The sequence below is a fragment of the Lithobates pipiens genome, unplaced genomic scaffold, assembly GCF_037356315.1.
Source record: "Lithobates pipiens isolate NorthernLeopardFrog02 unplaced genomic scaffold, aLitPip1_a1.2 Scaffold_18, whole genome shotgun sequence".
Lineage (NCBI taxonomy): Eukaryota > Metazoa > Chordata > Amphibia > Anura > Ranidae > Lithobates > Lithobates pipiens.
The window spans coordinates 583,616,282-583,638,038 of record NW_027507758.1 but is presented as its reverse complement, the minus strand read 5'-3'; the positions used below and the strand labels follow the sequence as shown (position 1 = coordinate 583,638,038).

The window sequence follows — 21,757 nt, the reverse complement described above, 5'->3', positions numbered from 1 at the left end:
TCGGCTCCAGTTCCTATGATTTCTCCTGGTCGTATCTGGGCTACGGTTCGCACCAGTCTTACTTCTCCTTTGGGTGACAAAATTCTTGCTGCTCGGGTTCATGCTCCTCCTGAGAAATTTTGTGACCGCTGCTTTGTCCCAGAGAGTCTCCGTACTGCTGTGCTCCAGAATTACCATTCTCCCAAGGCAGCTGGCCATCCTGGGAAGAATCAACTAATTTGGGCCATTTCCCAACAATTCCGGTGGCCTAGTCTATGGGCTGATGTTACTGCCTTCGTAGCTGCCTGTCCCATGTGTACTCAGAGTTAGACTCCACGACACCTTCCAGTGAGCCTCCTACAACCCATACCCAATGGAGAGAGGTCCTGGACTCACCTATCAATGGATTTCATTGTGGAGTTGCCCAACTCCCAAGGCAACACTGTTATCCTTATGGTGGTTGACCGGTTCTCAAAGATGTGTCATTGTATTCCACTTAAGAAGTTGCCTACCTCTAAGGAACTGGCTTCCAATTTTGCTCGGGAGATCTTTCGCCTACATGGGCTACCCAAGGTGATTGTCTCGGACAGGGGCAGTCAATTTGTCTCCCGGTTCTGGCGAGCCTTTTGTGCACAGCTGGGAATCCAGCTTGTGTTCTCTTCTGCGTATCACCCACAGTCTAATGGGGCCGCAGAGCGAGCCAATCAGTCCTTGGAGCAATTCCTATGTTGCTATATTTCTGACCACCATAATAACTGGTCAGACCTATTACCATGGGCAGAGTTGGCTCACAACAGTGCCTTGAATTCTGCCTCCCGATTGTCTCCATTTATGGCAAATTATGGTTTCCAACCTTCCATGTTGCCTGACTCGTTTGTTCCACAGAGTATTCCTGCATTAGAGGAGCATCTCCGTGGTCTTCGTTCCACTTGGGTACAAGTGCAGGAGGCTTTGATTGATACTATTGATAGGTACCGACTCCATGCTGACCGCAGACGCCTGCCTGCGCCTTCCTACCAGATTGGGGACAGGGTCTGGCTGTCATCTCGCAACCTCCGAATTCGTATTCCCTCACTGAAGTTTGCACCTTGGTTTATTCAGCCTTTCCGTATCCTTCGCAGGATTAACCCAGTGGCTTACGCGTTGGACCTTCCTCCTAGTATGCGCATCTCAAATGTGTTTCACGTCTCCTAATTGAAACCGTTGGTCTGTTACCGATTTACCACCTTGGTGCCACGCCCTCACCCTATTCAGGTTGAGAACCATGAGGAGTATGAGGTATAATCCATTGTTGACTCCCGTAGGTTCCGTGGGCGCATACAGTACCTGGTGCATTGGAAGGGGTACGGTCCTGAGGAGCGCTCCTGTGTTTCATCCTCGGACGTACATGCCCCTGTCCTCCTCTGCGAGTTCCATAGACTGTTTTCCCTCAAGCCCGTGGCCCTCCGAGGGAGAGGGGTCATTGAGGAGGGTGTAGTGTCAGGGCTGGCTTATCCCTTCCTTCTCTGGGCTGGCCGCTCAGCTGTCGGCTAATTGCCAGCTCTCATCTCTCTCCACAGTTACCAGCTGTTTCTGATCATGCTTGTCTGACCTGCCTACTTAAAGCTGTTCAACTCACTTCACCTCTGCCTTTGCCTTGGTCACATCACAAGAAACCATCTCCTGCAGTTCTGTTTAAAGACTGGCTTGCTGACATCCCTTCTGGCTCCTTATCCTGTTTGCTGTTGCTCTACTTGGATCCCTGACTTCTGGCCTGGCTGATTACCCAATCTGGTTATTGAACTCTGGCCTGGCTGACTACTCGATCCGGTTACTGGACTCTGGCTATGCTTTGACTACGCTTTTTCTATTTACCTATTTATTTAATAAACAAGTGTGATTTAATTGTACTTCTGTCTCGGTCTGATTCATGGTTTCTGTCACTACTGTGTGGAGAGGATTAACACAGACAACGGTGACTGGGTTGAACATGACATTCAGAGAGCTGTCTGGTGGATGTGTGGGGATAAGAAACTGCGAGCTAGGATACTGGCCAATGCCCAGGAGGATTGCGCTATGGTCCAGCTGGCTATGCCCCTGAGGATCCTGTCAGAACACCCGTGGAGTAAGAGCCACCAACAGTATCGGAGGGACACCTCACCCATAGGGTCATTTGACTCTCAGATCTACATAGATGAGATTGGGGTTCCTCGTGGGGTGCCGGATGAGTTTAAGGCCAGGAATAAGGTGACAGCTCGGTTTAAGTCTCTTCTCTGGTGGGTGACTATAAATAAAAATGTTGACTGTAATAACTATATATACTATAACCAACAACGATTTGTAAACTATACTAGGGACGCTGTGAAGGGCCTAGCAGAACAGTTGGCCCCCACATCTTTAATGATATGGCAGAACCGAATGGCCTTAGACATGGTCCTAGTTGAAAGAGGAGGGTATGCAAAATGTTTGGTAGCATGTGTTGCACCTTTATCTCTAACAATACAGCTCCTGGAGGGACAGTGACCAGAGCCTTGGAAGGCCTGACTGCTCTATCGAATAAATTAGCTGAAAACTCAGGTATTAATGATCCATTCACAAACTGGCTTGAAGGATGGTTCAGCAAATGGACTGGACTTATCACATCATGTTTGATCTCAATCGCTGTGGCTTTGGCTGTTTTGGTTACTTGCGGATGCTGCTGCATTCCCTGTATTCGAGGACTTTCACAAAAACTCATTGAAACCGCAGTCTCAAGAACAATGTATCAAACCCTCTCTACCTCTGAGGATACCTATGTGGACATTGAAGCTCAACTTAATGACATACAGTCCGAAAGTGTATAACACAGGGACTATCATTGAAATGTGTTGAGATAAAATAGTCACACAAAGAGGAGGGAATCTTAGAAAAGTTTTAAATGTTTATTGTGTGACTATTAAAAAAACCAATAACCCTGAGACTGATTTTTAATCCCACTTCTGAGCACTTTGTATTAACTTGCTATATCGTTTGCTTTAACTAACTCCACAGTAAGTTGTAGGATGATTAAGCTAACTATATATGGTAGCATAAGATTGTACAGGAAACATTAATTAGCAAAAATAAAGTACCATCTTGTACCAGGCACGCTATCTGTGTTTCCTCAGCCAATAGAAGCCTAGAGGCTGTATTATTGTAGGTATTAGGAGGGGGATATACATTCTTTTGTGTGATTCTTACTGCATCCTTTGGCTTGTGAGCTTCACCCTTTTGTGTGACACATCGGAAATAAATTGTCTGCTTCTCAATACACCTGGAGTTTGATTGATCACAAGAGAAGAATAATCCTAACACATACGTACCTCCACTGTGCAACTCTCTCAGGTATTAGGACACATCCCTTAGCTCTCTCAGGTAATTAGGACACACCTCTAAGCTCGTTTAGTTAATAGAACACACCCCTTAGCTCTCTTAGTTATTAGGACACACCCCTAAGCTCTCTCAGGTGATTAGGATACACCCTAAGTTCTCTCAGGTATTAGGACACACCCCTTAGCTCTCTTAGGTATTAGGATACACCCCTTAGCTCTCTCAGGTGATTAGGATACACCTCTAAGTTCTCTCAGGTATTAGGACACACCCCTTAGCTCTCTTAGGTATTAGGACACACCCCTTAGCTCTCTGAGGTGATTAGGATACACCCCTTAGCTCTCTCAGGTGATTAGGATACACCTCTAAGTTCTCTCAGGTATTAGGACACACCCCTTAGCTCTCTCAGGTGATTAGGATGCACCTCTAAGTTCTCTCAGGTATTAGGACACACCCCTTAGTGTTCTCAGGTGATTAGGACACGCCTCTAAGCTCTCTCAGATCATTAGGACACATCCCAAACTTACACAGGTGTCTATGACATGCCCCAAGCTCTCATAGGTAATTAAGACACATCCTGAAGCTCTCTCAGGTATTAGGACACACCCCTTAGCTCCCTTAGGTAATTAGGACACGCTCCTAAACTCCCTCAGGTATTAGGGCACACCCCTTAGCTCACTCAGATGAATAATACACGCCCTCGACACTCACAGTTGATTATGACACGCCCCCACCCTTTTATGGCAAGGGGGACGTGGTCTGTTCTCTGCAGTTGGAAATTCCCAGCTCTGGTACGTGAGGATATACCGCTAGCTCTCCAACGTGAGGATACGCCTCCACTCTCTCGTTCTCTGCATATGGAAATTCCCAGCTGTCGTACGTCAGGATATACCTGTAGCTCTCGCATGTGATGACACGCCCCTAGCTATTGCATGTGATGACACGCCCCTAGCTATTGCATGTGATGACACGCCCCTAGCTATTGCATGTGATGACACGCCCCTAGCTATTGCATGTGATGACACGCCCTTAGCTCTCGAACGTGAGGATACGCCCTCCATCTAGCTAGGGGCTAGGCGATGAATATTCTTTTTTCCGAAGTTGAGAGCCAGGTGTTGTGCCGAGAATAGTTTCCAAGAACACCGTGGGCGGGTCTCGGCTCCCCTTACGGGAGAAGTCAGTGGGCGGAGTACACATCCCCGTATATAAGGAGCGCTCCGCCTCTCTTCTCATAGAACGATGCAATCCCAGGAGAAGAGATTGATGGGAAAAGTCGGGGCTCCAGGAACTGAACATGGAGCGGGAGGGTCTGCCGAGGAGTTGAGTGAGCTGATCCCGGGTACGGGGGGTCGTCGCCGGAGGACTCTGAGCAGCGGTCTCAGCGATGGTAAGATTCTCACCCCGACCCTCAAGGTGAGTGTCAGTTCCTGGGACCAGTGTGGGCTGTGATCATGTTATCCCCATGGAGCTTTGGGTGAAGCTTCCCTTCTAATCTTCCAGCAGAACTGTTAGTGAGAGTTCCTCTGTGTTCCTCACATTACAATCTCTTTTCGATCTACCATACATGAGCACCTCTCTAAACCCATCCAATCAGAGGGCTCTGTGTACTACCTACTTGTCAGGAGATCGTACAATCAGGTTGTAAGATGTTGATGAGCCTTGGGGGTCTTGATGCATGTACCAGTCTAGCCATACAATCTCTATACAGCTGACTCTAGATTTAACAAACTATGGCATATGCCCACCTACCTGATCAATCCAATCAGACCCTTCCACCAAGTGGTGTATCCTCCATGGGGGCTGGGTGTTCACAAGGAAGGATCTGACCCACCCTGCACCCGTGGGTGATCTGTCCCTGGTTAACGATCAGGGGTGATCGGTGGGGGAGTTACAAGCTCTGATCTCTGTGTATAGCTTTCAATAAAGCAGTTGACAGCCGCTTCTCCTCCTCTCCCACAGCTGTCAGCATACTGGGGGGATGGTGTTGTAACTGTCCTTACCACCGCAACGATCACCCCAATTGTCCTCCTCCTTGTCTCTGGATCCAAGCCCCCCACCTTTCATCCTCGGGTCTCTGGATCTCTCTCCCCCCTCCCTGCACGTCCTGTCTCCGGATATCCCTGTGTAGCACTGACCCCTGAAGGAGCTGCTCGTTTGAATTGGTCCTGCACTCTACAGAGAAACCCCACTAACTTGACTCAATCCCCTTGGCACAGCTGTGGTGCAGTGTAATACAGTACAATATAAGAAAATGCAAAAGAGGAAGTAAACCCTGATGAGTTTACTTCCTCTTTCATTCCCTGCAAAGGTAAAGCATAATGGACTACTATGCATCTCATAGTAGTCCATTATGTGTCACTTACCTGACACAGGAGCCAGCGAAGTCACCGCTGTAGTCTGGCGCATCCATCTTCTCGGTGGGGTCTCGCAGCTCCTCCGCTGTCATTTGGCGAAGCCACGATTACGTCACTCCCCCGCATGCGCACGGAGCCGACACGCGCAGCATCTCCGTCATTGATGATGCTGCGCGCCGCTGTCTACGGCACATGCACCGTAAACAGCGGTGGCTGTCTTCGGGCAAATATCTCCTAAACCGTATAGGTTTAGGACAGGGCTCGACAAACCCAGGTCGCATTTGCGCCTAGATTTCGTGTCCTGGCGACTGGGGCAACGCTGCTGGGGTATCCTGTCTCCATTTGGACCCCAAACTCCGCCGCGCAATTCCATCGGGCCGCGCCGGCCAGTAATTGAGGCCGCGGCTTTGCGGCCTTCTAAAATCTTTCGGTAGTCTGGCGCCATCTTGTGGTGGATGTAGAAATTACACCCTATTCCAATAATGCTAATTCCTAATGGAGTGAAGCTCCCCTGCCTGTTTTTTGCCCAACGGTGAGTGTGGTGGCTGGTAAATGGCTTCTCATTATTATATATATATATATATATATATATATATATATATATATATATATATATATATATATATATATATATATATATATATATATATATATATATATAAAAAAATTTATTTTATTTTTTTTTGTAAAAAAAAAAAAAAAAATTATTTTAATTAAGGAAAAAAAAAAAAATATTATTTGTAATCCACCCTGCTTGACCCCTTTCATAAGGGCTGTCTGATCAGGTTCACCTGTCAGTTTTTCAGGCGGACCTGATCGAACCCTTATCAGGGAAATGGCAGTAAATGAGCGGGAATATGTCGGAAATAATAGTCACATTCTTTTGTTAACCACTTCGTGCCCGCGCTATAGACGAAAGATGTCTACAGCGCGGACACCAATTGCCGGGAGGGTGTCCCTAGACATCCTCCTGTTTACTTCCCCTCTGCACGCCGCCATGGGCGAGCATCGGGGAAGTTGTTCTGTGTTGGCCGTGTCCCTTGGATACAGCCAATCACAGATCATGCTAAATGACCAATCACAGCGGCCATTTAGCACTCGAGCGGTGTGTCCAATGAGAGGTGATCTCATATGTGGGGGGCTGGGGGCTATCTTCCCCTCACTCGTCTCCATGTCAGGCCAGGGACAGGTCCAGATCGCCGTCACGGACCTGGCTCCTAACTTTTTTAGCTGGCTCCTAGATTCCAAGCAAATTTGTCAACCCCTGGTTTAGGAGATATTTCTTGGACCTACAGGTAAGCCTTAATCTAGACTTACCTGTAGGTCAGAGTGTGTTGTAAGGGTTTACAACCACTAAAGTACTTGTATTATACCCTCAGGATCCACTGGCTCCACCCGGTGGGGGGAAAAATCAGTACGCCACAAAACTTTTTTTTTTTTTTTTTTTTTGGTGGAATTCCTCTTTAAATTACTTTACCCGGGGTCTTTCTTCGCTAGCTAAAGTCACTCCTTTGTTATTTGTAATCCAAAGTCTGTGGAGGCGCCAAGGTAGATAGGCCTCAAGCCTGCTCAGTGTCAGTTGCTCTGCTACTCCTCCGTGGAACCACAGGTTCCAGTGAGGCCTGTATGCGAGTCTAACTGCATGTAAAAGTTAACAAACGGTGGGCCGTAACCCGCTCATCAACTGAATTGGAGTTCCGCGTGATCACTTTGGTCCGGTGACTGTAGCTTGCCTCTAGTCAGCTGGGCCAGATGCTCTGTATCGCTCTGCTGAATGGATCCAGTTCTCAGATTCTCAGTTGAGTGTCTCTGGACCTTCTCAATCCAGTCACTGTCTTTCAGGCTCCATCAGGTCACTTCACAAACAAGGAAACTGGCATTCCGCAATGGCTGCAAGCTGCTGTCTCCGGGAAGCCTCCCCACAGATCCACACAGGCAGGCAACTTCATCCCAAGAGACCTAAAATGGACGCTCAGGTCCCTTTTTTTATCCCCTACCCAGAATGCACTGCGTAAGTGTTCATGGGTAGGTCACTCAGACTTCTGGGTAAGAATGTCAACCTTCTGAATCAAACCGGTCACTTCCTGTACAAGTCTTTAGGTGGTTCTCAGGTAATAATCTACAGGTGCGTTAACCACATTTGGTCTCTAGATGTCCATTAACTTACATTAAAGTATACATAACCACATTAATAGGCAAGGATGTCAGCGCTACACCTGTCTCTGAATCCCCCCCGTCTCTGCATCCTGGCCTCTCCCTGTGTCCTCCTGTCTCCTGGATATCCCCATCCTCCTGTTTCTGGATCCTGGCTCCCCCACGTGTCCTCCTGTCTCTGGATCACCACCATCCCGGTCTTATCTCTACCGAACCTTCTAAGAGAACTAGACCAGTATGGTTCCTTATCTAATTTTAAAAATGAACATGTCCAAATAGGAGGCAATGGGTGTATCTATGTCCTCGTGTCAAGTTAATGCCTTAAAAACTAACTCGGCCCACGTTCATCACACCTAGATTGAGTCAAACCTATGCATTGAACTTCCCACCCCTACTTGGAGTACGGATCCTACTTTCCAAATGGCATTGGGCCTTTTTTTGGTTTGGTAGATACAACGTAATTAAAATGTAAATCCTGCCAAAATTTTCATCTCTTCCGAACATTGCCAATCCACATACCCCCCCCCCAGAATTTTTCAAACAGATTAATGCACTAATAGCTAATTTCTTTATAGGACACAGAGCCTTAAGTATTTACTTGGTGGGTTATAGCTATCTTCAGGTGTTGACACTGGCACACCCAATACAGGAAGTTGACTCCCCTATATAACCCCCTCCTCCTTCCAGGAGTATCTCAGTTTTGTTTTTTCCGCCAGTGTCTAAAGGTGTTGGCACAAGTGAACATGTGCTCTGCGGAGCTCCAGGAGGGATCCAGGCTGGATTTAAAAAGCCTCCACAACCGGATCAATCCCACCACTGCGGCTCCAGGATGGTACCCGGGCCTCGGATAAAAGAACAAGGTTTTGCCTGTAACGCTCCTCTTTGAGGGCTGAACCCTAGGAACCAGGACTTTTTTTGGCCTTGCTACATTACCTAAAGCTGTCCTGAGGGGTGCTATACATGATCCAAAGGAGTGGAACCCCCTATTAAAAGGGCCCCAGTCTTTGAAGGTTTAACCAATGTGATGGGTGAAGTTTGGGTCTGTCTGTTTACAGCAGTATCCTGCAGCAAGGAAAAGGTAAGAGGAAAGCTTAATTTATTTATCCATTAAAGGGGATAAGTGTGCTAGATCCCTCTCTCCCACTCCAAACCTCTTACCAGAGGAACAGTGGTGGGGACAAGAGGAGGTATTGCCCTCAAATGATCAGGAAAAACAAACCGATTACTCTACAGAGGAAACAGTTTAAGTTTCAGAATCTGAGGTACAAATCCTTACGGACATGGTTTGCTCCACTTTCATGCTACCCCCTAACAGAATTTGGGTTCCTTGAAACCTTCACAACCAGTGCATGCATTTCCAGTCCCCACATTACTAGAGAAGCTTATTTATACCAAATGGGATCATTCGGATAAGCATTTTCTACCTCCAAAGAGATTCTCAGCTCTCTATCCTAATGGAGGAAAAATTCACCAAAAGGAAAGTTCCAGCAGTTGCTGCTGCAATTTCCAGTGTGAATAAAAGTTTAACTTGTCCAGTGGACAATGCACAAATGCTAAAGTATCCAACAGATAAAAAGTTGTTGTTCCTGTTAAAATCCTCTCCCCCCTTTTTTTTTTTTTTTTTTTTTTTAACTTTCCTAAATCAGGGGACACAGCCGTAGTAATTACTACATGTGTTATATCGGCGTATCAGGTGCTGGACACTGGCACGCCCCTCAAGGAGTGAGCGTCCCCCATATAACCCCCTCCCACTACTGGGAGTCCTCAGTTTAGTTTGCTGGTGTCTAAGGTGTTGGGCACGAGTAAGGATGTGTGTACTCAGCTCCACGGGCAGTAATCTTTTGAGAGCTAGCCATCCTGACCGGATCCGTTCTGATGTCTCCGTAATGGACTAAATGAATGGTACCCGGGCCTCGTAATCCGAAGACACAAGGTTTTGCTTGTTGATGCTGCTATTTGCCTCAGTAAACGAGAACCTCAAATGTCCGGTTGATGATGTGCTCATGTTAAGGGATCCAGAAGATAAGAAGCTGGAACACCTTTCTAAGAACCAGATGGCTTTAGCAGTGCAGCCGGTTCTTGCCACAATAGGTATACCCCAGGCCATTAAGGAACAGTTTGAGGAGATGCTTAAATTTTTGCCTGTTGAACAGGCTCAAATTCAGACATTTCTAATTTAAGCGGGCCTCTTCTCCTGTACCAGGGACATCTGCCTCTAGGCAGTCTCAACTTCCTCAGCCGTCCTTTTCAAGGGAAAACCCCAGGGACAGCACCAAGGTCAAAAGATCTTGGGGAAAGAAGCCCACAAAGCGGAGTACTAAAGCTTCCTTATGAAGGGGCGCCCCCGCTTGCTTGGGTGGGGGGGAAGGCTCCTACAATATTCAAAGATCTGGCAGGAGCAATGTCAAGACAAGTGGGTGGCTTCTGCAGTCTTTCTAGGTTACAAACTAGAGTTCTGAGTTTTCCCGTCTCTCCGGTTTCTAAGGTCAAGTGTTCCCAAAGATCCAGAAAAGAAGGCTCTCCTCCTAGCTCTGGATCATCTGCTATCCAGGGCAGTCATATCAGATGTTCCCTTGGAGGAACAGGGCACAGGTTTTTATTCAAACCTCTTCAGTCCCAAAACCAAACTGGGAAGTAAGACTCTTTTTTTATATCTTGGGGATCTCAATCGGCACTTAAACATCCAATCCTTTCACATGGAGTCAATCCAGTCGGTTGTAGCCATTCTCCAAGGAGGGGAATTGTTTGCTTCAATCGATATCAAGGATGCTTATCTTCATGTGCCAATATTTCCTGCTCACTAGAGGTTTCTGCACTTCGAAGTAGAAAACCATAATTTTTCAGTTTGTGGCTCTGCCATTCGATCTAGCCACGGCTCCTCGGTTGTGCATGAGACTGTTTGGAAAGAAGGTGGCCTCCTTCGAGGCCGTCCCTTACACAGTTTCATTCAAGATTGCTACAGAGCGCAATCCTGTCAGCCTGGAACAAGAAGGTTCAGGCCTTAGATTTTCCAGTTCAGCTGGCTCCCGATTTACGTCAAAGCCTAAATCGGTGGTTAATATCCAGCAACCTTCAAAAGGGAAAGTTGTTTATACCAACCACGGGTGCCAGTCTTATGATCATTAGGTGTTCCAACAGGGCCGCCCATACTTATACTAATTATCTGATGTTGTACAGATTTGCTTTATGTTCACTCTATCCATGAGAAATCCATGTGGTTTTTGGGTCACATGATCTATGAAAAATGCACCATAAGCACTGCAATCCTTACAAAATCACAGTAAAAATGTGGTGCCATTATCTGCATCTTTTCTCCTTTTTGGCATTCTGCCGATAACAACTCCCTTTTTTTTTTTTTTTTTTTTTCTTTTTTTTTTTTTTCTTACATGTTCGGCCGAAATTACAGTGCATCTCTAATGAAAAGTATGTCCATGTATAGTATGCACGCAATATGTGGTTGGGGCTCCTTTTGCATGAATTACTGCATCAATGCGGCGTGGCGTGGGGGCGATCATCCTGTGGTACTGCTGAGGTGTTATGGAAGCCCAGGTTGCCTTGATAGTAGCCTTCAGCTGGTCTGCATTGTTGGGTCTGGTGTCTCATCTTCCTCCTTGACAATACCTCCACATATTCTATATGGGGTTTAGGTCAGAAGCATTTGCTGGTCAATCAAGCACAGTGATACCATGATCAGGTATTGGTACTTTTGGCAATGTGGGCAGGTACCAAGTCCTGCTGTAAAATAAAATCTGCATCTCCAGAAAGCTGGTCAGCAGAGGGAGGCATGAAGTCTTAGCCACTTCAGCCTCGGACCAATAAATACCTTAAGGACCAGAGGTCTTTTTCCAATTTTGCACTGCGCTGCTTTAACTGGTAATTGCGCGGTCATGCAATATTGCACCCAAACGAAATTTGCGTCCTTTTCTTCCCACAAATAGAGCTTTCTTTTGATGGTATTTGATTGCCTCTGCGATTTTTATTTTTTGCGATATAAATGGAAAAAGAGCGAAAATTTTGAAAAAAAATGATATTTTCTTCTTTTTGTTATAAGAAAAATCGAATAAACTAAATTTTAGTCATACATTGAGGGCAAAATTTATTCAGCCACATGTCTTTAGTAAAAAAAATGTCAATAAGCGTATATTTTTTGGTTTGCGCAAAAGTTATAGCGTCTACAAACTAGAGTACATTTTCTGGAATTTACACAGCTTTTAATTTATGACTGCCTATCTCATTTCTTGAGGTGCTAAAATGGCAGGGCAGTACAAACCCCCCCCAAATGACCCCATTTTGGAAAGTAGACACCCCAAGGAAACTGCTGATGGGTATGTTGAGCCCATTGAATATTTATTTTTTTTATCCTAAGGGATTGAATAATGACTAAAAAAAATAAAAAAATAAAAAATGTACAAAAAGTTGTCACTAAATGATATATTGCTCACACATGCCATGGTTATATGTGGAATTGCACCCCAAAATATATTCCGCTACTTCTCCCGAGTACGGGGATACCACATGTGTGGGACTTTTTGGGAGTATAGTCGCGCATGGCATCCCGAAAACCAATCACCACCTTCAGGATTTCTAAGGGTGCAAATTTTTGATTTTACCCCTCACTACCTATCACAGTTTCGAAGGCCATAAAAAGCCAAAATAGCACAAAACCCCCCAAAATGACCCCATTTTGGAAAGTAGACACCCCAAGCTATTTACTGAGAGGTATGTTGAGTCCATGGAATATTTTATATTTTGCCACAAGTTGCGGGAATATTACAAACTTTTTTTTTTTTTTTGCACAAAGTTGTCACTAAATGATATATTGCTCACACATGCTATGGGCATATGTGAAATGACACCCCAAAATACATTCTGCTGCTTCTCCTGAGTACAGGGATACCACATGTGTGGGACTTTTTGGGAGCCTAGCCGCGTACGGGACCCCGAAATCCAAGCACCGCCTTCAGGATTTCTAAGGGCATAATTTTTTTATTTTACTCCTCACTACCTATCACAGTTTTGACGGCCATAAAATGCCAAGATGGCACAAAACCCCCCCAAATGACCCCATTTTGGAAAGTAGACACCCCAAGGAAACTGCTGATGGGTATGTTGAGCCCATTGAATATTTATTTTTTTTGTCCTAAGGGATTGAATAATGACTAAAAAAAAAAAAATTTACAAAAAGTTGTCACTAAATGATATATTGCTCACACATGCCATGGTTATATGTGGAATTGCACCCCAAAATATATTCAGCTACTTCTCCCGAGTATGGGGATACCACATGTGTGGGACTTTTTGGGAGTCTAGTCGCGTACGGCACCCCGAAAACCAATCACCACCTTCAGGATTTCTAAGGGTGCAAAGGCCATAAAATGCCAAAATAGCACAAAACCCCCCCAAATTACCCCATTTTGGAAAGTAGACACCCCAAGCTATTTACTGAGAGTCATGTTGTCTGAATGAAAAAAAAAGAGATTGATCGGTGGGTATGCCCACCATTAGATACCTCCCTTCATCCACCCACTTCTAATGATGGACATACATGCACCATTTATATATGCCGAAGCATGGGGGCATCCTCCCGCAAAAAAGTTATGCCGCGTACATACGTTCAAACTTTTCCATGGGCAAGCCCCCTGTCGGAATTTTGACCGTATGTACGCGGCATTAGGAGCAAAATCACTCCTCCACCCCTTATGCCCCCATGCTTCGGCATATATGCTCTTTTTTAACTGTGGTGGTGAAATCACCGCCTACAGCACTGGAGTCACGGCTTTATGTATCGTGGGAGCAAACGCTGTTGCTGTCAAGATAAATAAATCCGCGCTGCAGCTGAATGGCGTACCTGCTAAGCAAATTATGGTTAACGTTAAAACAAAGTAACATCCCAGTAAAACCTTACCATACCATACCTGCAAAGCAATTGCCAAAAAAAACAGTAAAAAATAAAACATTTTTTAACACAACCTGTGCCTAAAATATATATATATGCCGAAGCATGGGGGCATCCTCCCGCAAAAAAGTTATGCTGCGTACATACGTTCAAACTTTTCCACGGGCAAGCCCTCCGTCGGAATTTTGACCGTATGTACGCGGCATTAGGAGCAAAATCGCTCCTCCACCCCTTATGCCCCCATGCTTCGGCATATATGCTCTTTTTTAACTGTGGTGGTGAAATCACCTCCTACAGCACTGGAGTCGCGGCTTTATGTATCGTGGGAGCAAACGCTGTTGCTGTCAAGATAAATAAATCCGCGCTGCAGCTGAATGGCGTACCTGAAAACATGAAAAATGGTTAACAATAACACAGTAAACAGTAAAGTATAAAAAATTTGAGAGAAGAGAGAGAGAGAGAGAACAATAAAACGACAACTATTTTTGGTTTTTATATTTTTTTTGGTTTTTTTATTTAACTTTTTTTTTGAACTGTAAACTGTAACTGTAACGGTTCGGGTCTCTCAAAATGCGATGGCATCTTGGGAGACCCTGTGTAAGTGTGCCTAGCCTGTGAAATGCTGTACCCTACGCTAATACTTCACTAGTGAATGGTAGCGTTCAAAACACTCACCCTGACAAAGACCAGGATTGCCAGGACAGCGTGGACAATAAGAACGGGTGTCACGCCTATATCCGCGCTTGCTACAGACACGACATCTTTTTTGGGGGGCTCGTTGGGTAGGGGTACTCGGGAGGACATAAGAATAATGCCTCTCATACAGCCGGCTTACTGCATTTGGTTGGGAATGGTGAGGTACAGAACCGTCTGGAAACAGAAGCTCTGTGACAACCTCTCTTTGGAAGAAAAGAAAGGTTAATGTTCCGCCTGAAGCTTTGTATAGCACAAAAGCATTCAGCAAAGCCAATTGAAATAAGTAAGCAGACACTTTTTTGTACCAGCGTCTGGTCTTACGGGAAGTTAGATACGGCGCTAACATCTGGTCATTGAGGTCCACCCCTCCCATATTTTTGTTATATTCGTGGACACAGAGGGGTTTCTCCACAATACCAGTCGCCGTAGAAATTTGGACCGTCGTGTCTGCATGAAGGGAGGTAAGAACGAAAACATTCTTATTATGCCTCCACTTCATAGCGAGCAAATTATTACACCGATAGCAGGCTCTCTCCCCCAGCCTAAGACGGGAATCTACAAGCCGCTGGGGAAAGCCCCGGCGATTAGGTCGCACGGTGCCACATGCTCCAATCTGATTATCAAATAAATGACTAAACAGTGGCACGCTGGTGTAATAGTTGTCCACGTACAAGTGGTACCCCTTTCCGAATAAGGGTGACACCAATTTCCACACTATCTTGCCAGCGCTTCCTATGTAATCAGGGCAGTTCTCCGGCTCTACGTAACTATCTTTACCCTCATAAACCATAAAGCTCCATGCATAGCCTGTGGCCCTGTCACAGCACTTATAGAGCTTGACCCCGTATCTGGTACGCTTGTTGGGAATGTACTGTTTGAATGACAAGCGACCAGTAAACTTAACCAGGGACTCATCAACGCAGACAACTTTTTGGGGAGTAAACAAGTCTGCAAAACGTTGGTTGAAGTGGTTTATGAGGGGCCGAATTTTGTAGAGCCGATCGTATTCAGGGTCTCCACGTGGACGACAAAGTTCATTGTCACTGAAGTGCAAGAACCGCAAGATCTGCTCGTATCGTGCCCTGGGCATGGAGTTAGAGAACACGGGCATGTGGTCAGCCGGATGCGTGGACCAATAAGCCCGCATCCGCATAAATTTATGTGTGCCCATGTTGAGGGAAAGGCCCAGAAACGACTTAAATTCGGAAACCGTAACTGGTTTCCAATCTCTGGCAAGAGACGGCAACTGGGGATTAGCGGCGATGCGTTGACCAGCATATAAATTGGTTTGGTCCACAATAGATCTATAGAGATCTTCCGTGAGATACAGAGAATAAAAATCGAGTGGCGTAAAATCATCTGTATCCACCTGAATACCGGGTTGGGCAGTGAATGGGGGGAAGTACGGGTTCTGCAGAAGTGGTGGGCACCCAATTGGGATAGGCGAATTCTGCAGGAAGGGCACTATGGGTACGACGGGCCTGTCTTTGTCTTCTTCTTCTTGGTGGCAGCGGGACACTACTTGTGCTTGCCACCTCGCCAGCTTGAACTGCACTTATGGGACTCGCCACGTCACCACGTGATACTGCAGTGCTGGATGTACGTCCAGGGTGTACTAGGCCGCTGGTGCTTGCCAGTTCACCAAAAGGATGAGCGGCGCTAGTACTGGCTCTATACTCCATACGAGGGACTTGCGGTTCCTGCACCTCAACAACATCAGAAAATCGGGGTCGGGTACGCCTGACAATAGCAGGGACCTCTTCTTTGTCGTCAGAGCTATCTGACATGGAGGCGCTGTCCTCTACAGGTTCGTATTCTGAGCCTGATTCTGACAGATCAGTGTCTTCCTCTTCACTATCTGTCATGCTCAGAAACGTGTAGGCCTCTTCACTAGTGTACCTTCGCTTTGCCATTTTGGGCTCTAAATTTAGGGGTACAGTAGTGAGACTCACAGGTAAAAAAGCACCTAGCCTGTCAGCGACTGTATAAAACGCTACCAAAAAAAACTGTTAGCGATCGCAGGGATCAGGCCTGACTCTGCGAACGCTGCAGTTATGTGTGTTGTGTTTTGTAAGTGACAGTGATCGATCGATACTGCACTTGGGTGGGCTGGGCTGGGGTGGGCTGGGCAGAGGGGCAAAACGCAGGTGCTAGCAGGTATCTGGGCTGATCCTGCTAACAATGCGTTTTTTTAGAACCCTAAATTGCTGGGCACGCTAGTATAGATCTGATCAGATCAGATATTGATCTGTTCGGATACTATACCACTAAGGGAGGTGTATGCTTTGCGCGTGGGTGTTAGCGGTGCTGGCACTAACCTTGCACTGCCTGGGGCGACGCAGACCCTTTCTGACCCTAAAACCAAATTTATATCACCCGCCGGGTGATCAGGGGGTTAAACCTTTATTAGGTAATAAATGGCGGGTGCCCTGATGCTATAAAAAGCGAACTACCAAACCAGCGTCACCCGTAACACTTATACGGTGATCACTGGTGAAAGGGTTAACTAAGGGCAATCAGGGGTTAAAACCTTTATTGGGTATTTATATGGGGGTACCTGAAGCTTTATAAAAAGCTGACGGGGAACCTAAATAACTAAATAACTAACTGGCTAACCAGCGTCACCAGTGACACTTATGCAGCGATCGCTGGTGAAAGGGTTAACTCTAGGGGCAATCAAAGGGTTAAAACCTTTATTAGGTTATATATCGGGGTACCTAACGGTATAAAAACCTGGCGTTGAACCTAAAAAAAAACTAGCTTCCTAGCGGGACCAGTGACACTATTGCAGCGATCAGAAAAACGATCGCTTAGTGACACTGGTAAAAGAGGGTGAAAGGGTTAACTGGGAGGGCAATCAAGGGGTTAAACCTTTATTGGGGGGGTAGGGGGCTACCCTGGACCTAAAGGGGCCTAACACTAGCTGCCCTGACACTTTTTACAGTCACAACTGACACTAAATGTAGTGATCAATAAATAAATGAACACTGCATTAGTGACACTGTGACTGGGGGGGGGCGGGGGGCCGATCGGGGGGGTGATCGGGGGGTGACTGGGGTGAAATGTGTACCTATGTGTCAGTGGACTGTTGGTGCACTTACTTGCGTCTTCACTCCTCGCTGTCCGGTTCAAAAAGACCGCCACGAGGAGTGTGACATCACTTCCTCCTCCTGTGTTTACATTTTCACAGGGGAGGAAGTTCGTCACTGGCCAGGAGCGATCGAGAGGGGATGGGCGGAAACCAACGGCCATCCCCTCATCGCCGATCGCTCCGGCACCGAAAGGGACCGCCGTATCTAGCGGGAGGGGGTCCGATCGGACCCCCCCACCCGCTAGAAGGCATTCACGTACATTTACGTGATTATGCCTGCCTGTGCCATTGTGTTGACGTACATTGGCAATACGGCGGTCCTGAAGTGGTTAAAGAATCTCCTAGTAAAGGGCTGCGCTGACTTTTGGGCTTGATAAAAACACAGTGAACAAACGCCAGCCGATGACATGGCTCCCCAAATCATCGCTGAGTGGAAACCTCATGCAACTTGGAATCGTTGCCTCTCCAGACTCTGAGACCTTGATTTTCCAAATGAAATGCAACATTTTCCAGTTATTGGGGATTCGGGGAGCCATGTCATCTGCTGGTAGTCCACTGTTTTCTAGTAAGTCCAAAATCAACACAGTCCTCTACCAGGAATTTTTTATAGCACTTCATGCTTCCCTTTGCTGACCAGCTTTATGGAGACGTTTTCATTTTCCAGCTGGACTTGGCACGTGCCCACACTGCCAAAAGTACCAGTACCTGGTTTAACGATCATGGTATCGCTGTGCTTGATTGACCAGCAAACTCGTCTGACCTAAACCCCATAGAGAATATGTGGGGAATTATCAAGTAGGAAGATGAGATGCCAGACCCATCCCTGATTGTCAATAGCTGTCTTAATGACGACCGATTGGAGACCACAGGACGCCAAGCTGCATGCTGTATGACACTGAGCCGAGGCAATTCAGAGCATGGCTCTAATACACTGAAGACGAGACCGTGACACCACTGGTGCCTCTCAAGGAATCTTGTTCAAGTTTGTGAGGACTGTGACCTGGAATCTTCCCACTGGACAACAGTGTATCTATGCAGCTGTAGGAGGATAGTTCTACTGAGTGCAACTCAGAAGTGACACAAGTCTAAATTGACCTCCCTCCAACATCCTCAATTGTCTATGCAAGACTAAGGGAAGTGGTACAGCGGTCTTCCCCTGCGCGTGATTATCCCCTTTGACTCATCTATACTAGAGGTCGGCCGTTATTTGGCGTTTTTTAATTAATCGGCATCGGCCGATTGTGCTGTTAAAAAAGGCCGATGATATTTTCAGGCGACTTGCAAATGGCTTCAGGCGACTTGCAAATGGCTTCAGTAATAGAAGTCAGTGCAAGTTGCCTAGAGACTTGAGTGAAGGGACTTGTCTCCTCTCTGGGCAGTCTGCCAAGAAAAGATCAAAAAGATACAATGTTTACACTTGAATGAACTCAACTCTGTGTGCAGAGTTCTCAGTTTAACCATTTAAAGACTAAATCTTTTTTAACACTTGATGCTTACAAATGAAAATCCTGTATTTTCTGCTAGAAATTCACTTGGAACCCCCAAAACTTATATATATATATATTATATTACACAAAAAACAGGTAATCAAAACTTTTGGATGGGGGGGAAAAAAAAAAGGGGGCTAACTTTACTGTTTTTTTTTTTTTTTTTTTAAATCTATTTTTTTCAAAAAATAAATAAATTTGAGTTTGAAAGACCGCTGCGCAAATACCGTGTGACATGAAATATTGCAACAACCGCTATTTTATTCCCTAGGATCTCTGCTAAAAAATTATATCTATCCACTTAAGGCTGTTTTCAGACTGGAGTGAGCAGGCGTTGACAGTAAAACGCTGCCAGTTTTAGCTGCGCTTTACCGTCATTTTAGCAGGGCACTTATAATTCAGCTAGCGGCCCAGGAAGATGTTAAATGTGCCTGTGAAGTGCCGCTGCCAAATCGCATTGCAGGTGCTTCAGCAGCGGTGCCCATTCATTTTAATGGGCAGGAGTGGTGGAGGAGTGGTATACACCACTCGAAAGATGCTGCTTGCAGGACTTCTTTTTTTAATGTCCTGCCAGCACATCTCCTCAGTGTGAAAGCACTCAGGGCTTCCACACAGACTGCAGGGGAGCCGTTTTGCAGGCACTTTACAGGCGCTATTTTAAAGCGCCTGAAAAAACGCCCCAGTGGGAAAGGTGTCTAACTGTTAGATTTTAGGAGATGAAGGGGAAAAAATAATCGGCCCAAAAAAATCGGCATCATATATCGGCCATCAGCTGTGGCGATTTCTAAATATCGGTATCTGCATCGACCAGAGAAAAACCCATATCGGTCAACCTCTAATCTATACTGATGTCTTTTGGGTGTTATACCAATTAAAGGCCCAACCCAAAATAAGTGGTTATGTCAGAAATCTGACATAATTGGATCAAAATAATGCAAAATGGACTTTCCTGTGGGTTCTGGATTTAATGCGTTTGGGCCATTAGGACACTATATCCCTCACCTATTTTCTGGCTACCTGGGATATATTTGAGGAAGACATTATTCATCATGGGTTTTATTGCTATAATGCTCTATACCACTGGACTTGTCCAATTGGAACACGAAAGTGAAAATCAATTGCTGTGCTATTGGTGGTATCTTTCAAGGTCCTTTATCCAGTTGTCCTGTACCTAATGGTGTGATATAGCAACAGGCAATTGTGTAATCATTCCCTTTTGTATCGTTAAAGCCCTGGAGATCTATCCATCAATCGGTCGGTATCTGGGTTGGGAACCGATGACACATGTAGCTTACAAACGGCCCAAATGGGATAAGTATTGCTTGTTACTCTAGACCAGTGTTTCTCAAATCCAGTCCTCAGGCCCCCCCAACAGGTCATGTTTTCAGGATTTCCCTCAGATGAAATGGCTGTGGTAATTGCTAAGGCAGTGAAACTGATCAAATCACCTGTGAAAAATAATGGAAAACCTGAAAACATGACCTGTTGGGGGGGCCTGAGGACTGGATTTGAGAAACACTGCTCTAGACAGACCCATTTACAGACCATTCCGGCTTTGATATATGGGAATGAATGTGTTCCGTGTTTGAGGCTATCCCAGATTATTACAGCTGTGTCCTGTGTCACTTTAAGGTGACAATGTTTGTCCTCGCGTATCACTAATTTACTATCAGATATATCAGTCTGGATGTCGCATCACTTCCTCAAAATCAATCTATCCAAAACCGAACTTATAATTTTTCCTCCCCCATATGCCCCTTCCCCTGATCTCACTGTCAAAATTGATGGCACAACCATAAGCCCATCCCCTCACGCCAAGGTTCTAGGTGTAGTCCTGGACTCTGAACTCTCCTTCAAGCAACACATCCAATCACTGTCCAAATCCTGCCGCATCAACCTCCGCAACATCTGCAAAATACGCCCCTTTCTAACCAATGAGACAACAAAGCTCTTAATTCACTCGCTGGTCATCTCTCGCCTCGACTACTGCAACTCCCTTCTCATTGGCTTCCCTCTACATAGTCTATCACCTCTTCAATCCATTATGAATGCCGCTGCCAGACTCATCCACCTTACCAATCGCTCGGTGTCTGCTACTCCTCTGTCAATCCCTCCACTGGCTTCCGCTCAGCCAAAGAATTAAATTCAAAATACTAACAACTACATACAAAGCCATCCCCAATTCTGCCCCCAGCTACATCACTAGCTTGGTCTCTAAATACCAACCTACTCGTCCTCTTCGTTCCTCTCAAGACCTCCTGCTCTCTAGCTCCCTCATCACCTCCTCCCATACTCGCCTCCAGGACTTTTCCAAAGCCTCCCCAATCCTATGGAATGCCCTACCCCAATCTGTCCGCCTATCTCCTACTTTATTAGCTTTTAGGCGCTCACTGAAAACCCTTCTCTTCAGAGAAGCCTACCCCACCCACACCTAACAACTGTATTTTTATTTTCTCCATCAGCTCATCCCCCACAGTTATTACCTTTTTTTTTTTTTTTTTTTTTTTTTTTGTTTCAACTTGACTCTCCCTTCTAGATTGTAAGCTCTAACGAGCAGGGCCCTCTGATCCCTCCTGTATTGATTTGTATTGTAAGTGTACTGTCTGCCCTCATATTGCAAAAGCGCTGTGCCAACTGTTGGCGCTATATAAATCCTGAATAATGATTAATAATAATGTTGTCTCTTTGAAATGTATTTTTAACTGTTTTATGGTACTTAGAGGGTGGTTTATCACTAAGTAAATTTTTGTATAATTTAAAGAATAAATTTTTT

The 21,757-nt window shown here is 45.8% G+C and overlaps 1 protein-coding gene across 2 annotated transcripts in view; it reads left to right on the top strand.

The window, feature by feature from the left end:
• Positions 1–4,396: 4,396 nt before the first annotated feature.
• The window catches only part of LOC143989110 (killer cell lectin-like receptor subfamily G member 1), a 61,555-nt gene continuing 44,194 nt past the window's right edge, over positions 4,397–21,757 (top strand). The window contains exon 1 of one of the 2 annotated variants that reach the window (XM_077489128.1): positions 4,397–4,719. In XM_077489128.1, the coding sequence (XP_077345254.1) occupies positions 4,546–4,719 (174 nt within the window). In that variant the 5' untranslated portion in view covers positions 4,397–4,545. The remainder of the gene's footprint in view (positions 4,720–21,757) is intronic. The other variant, XM_077489127.1, reaches the window with a different exon arrangement.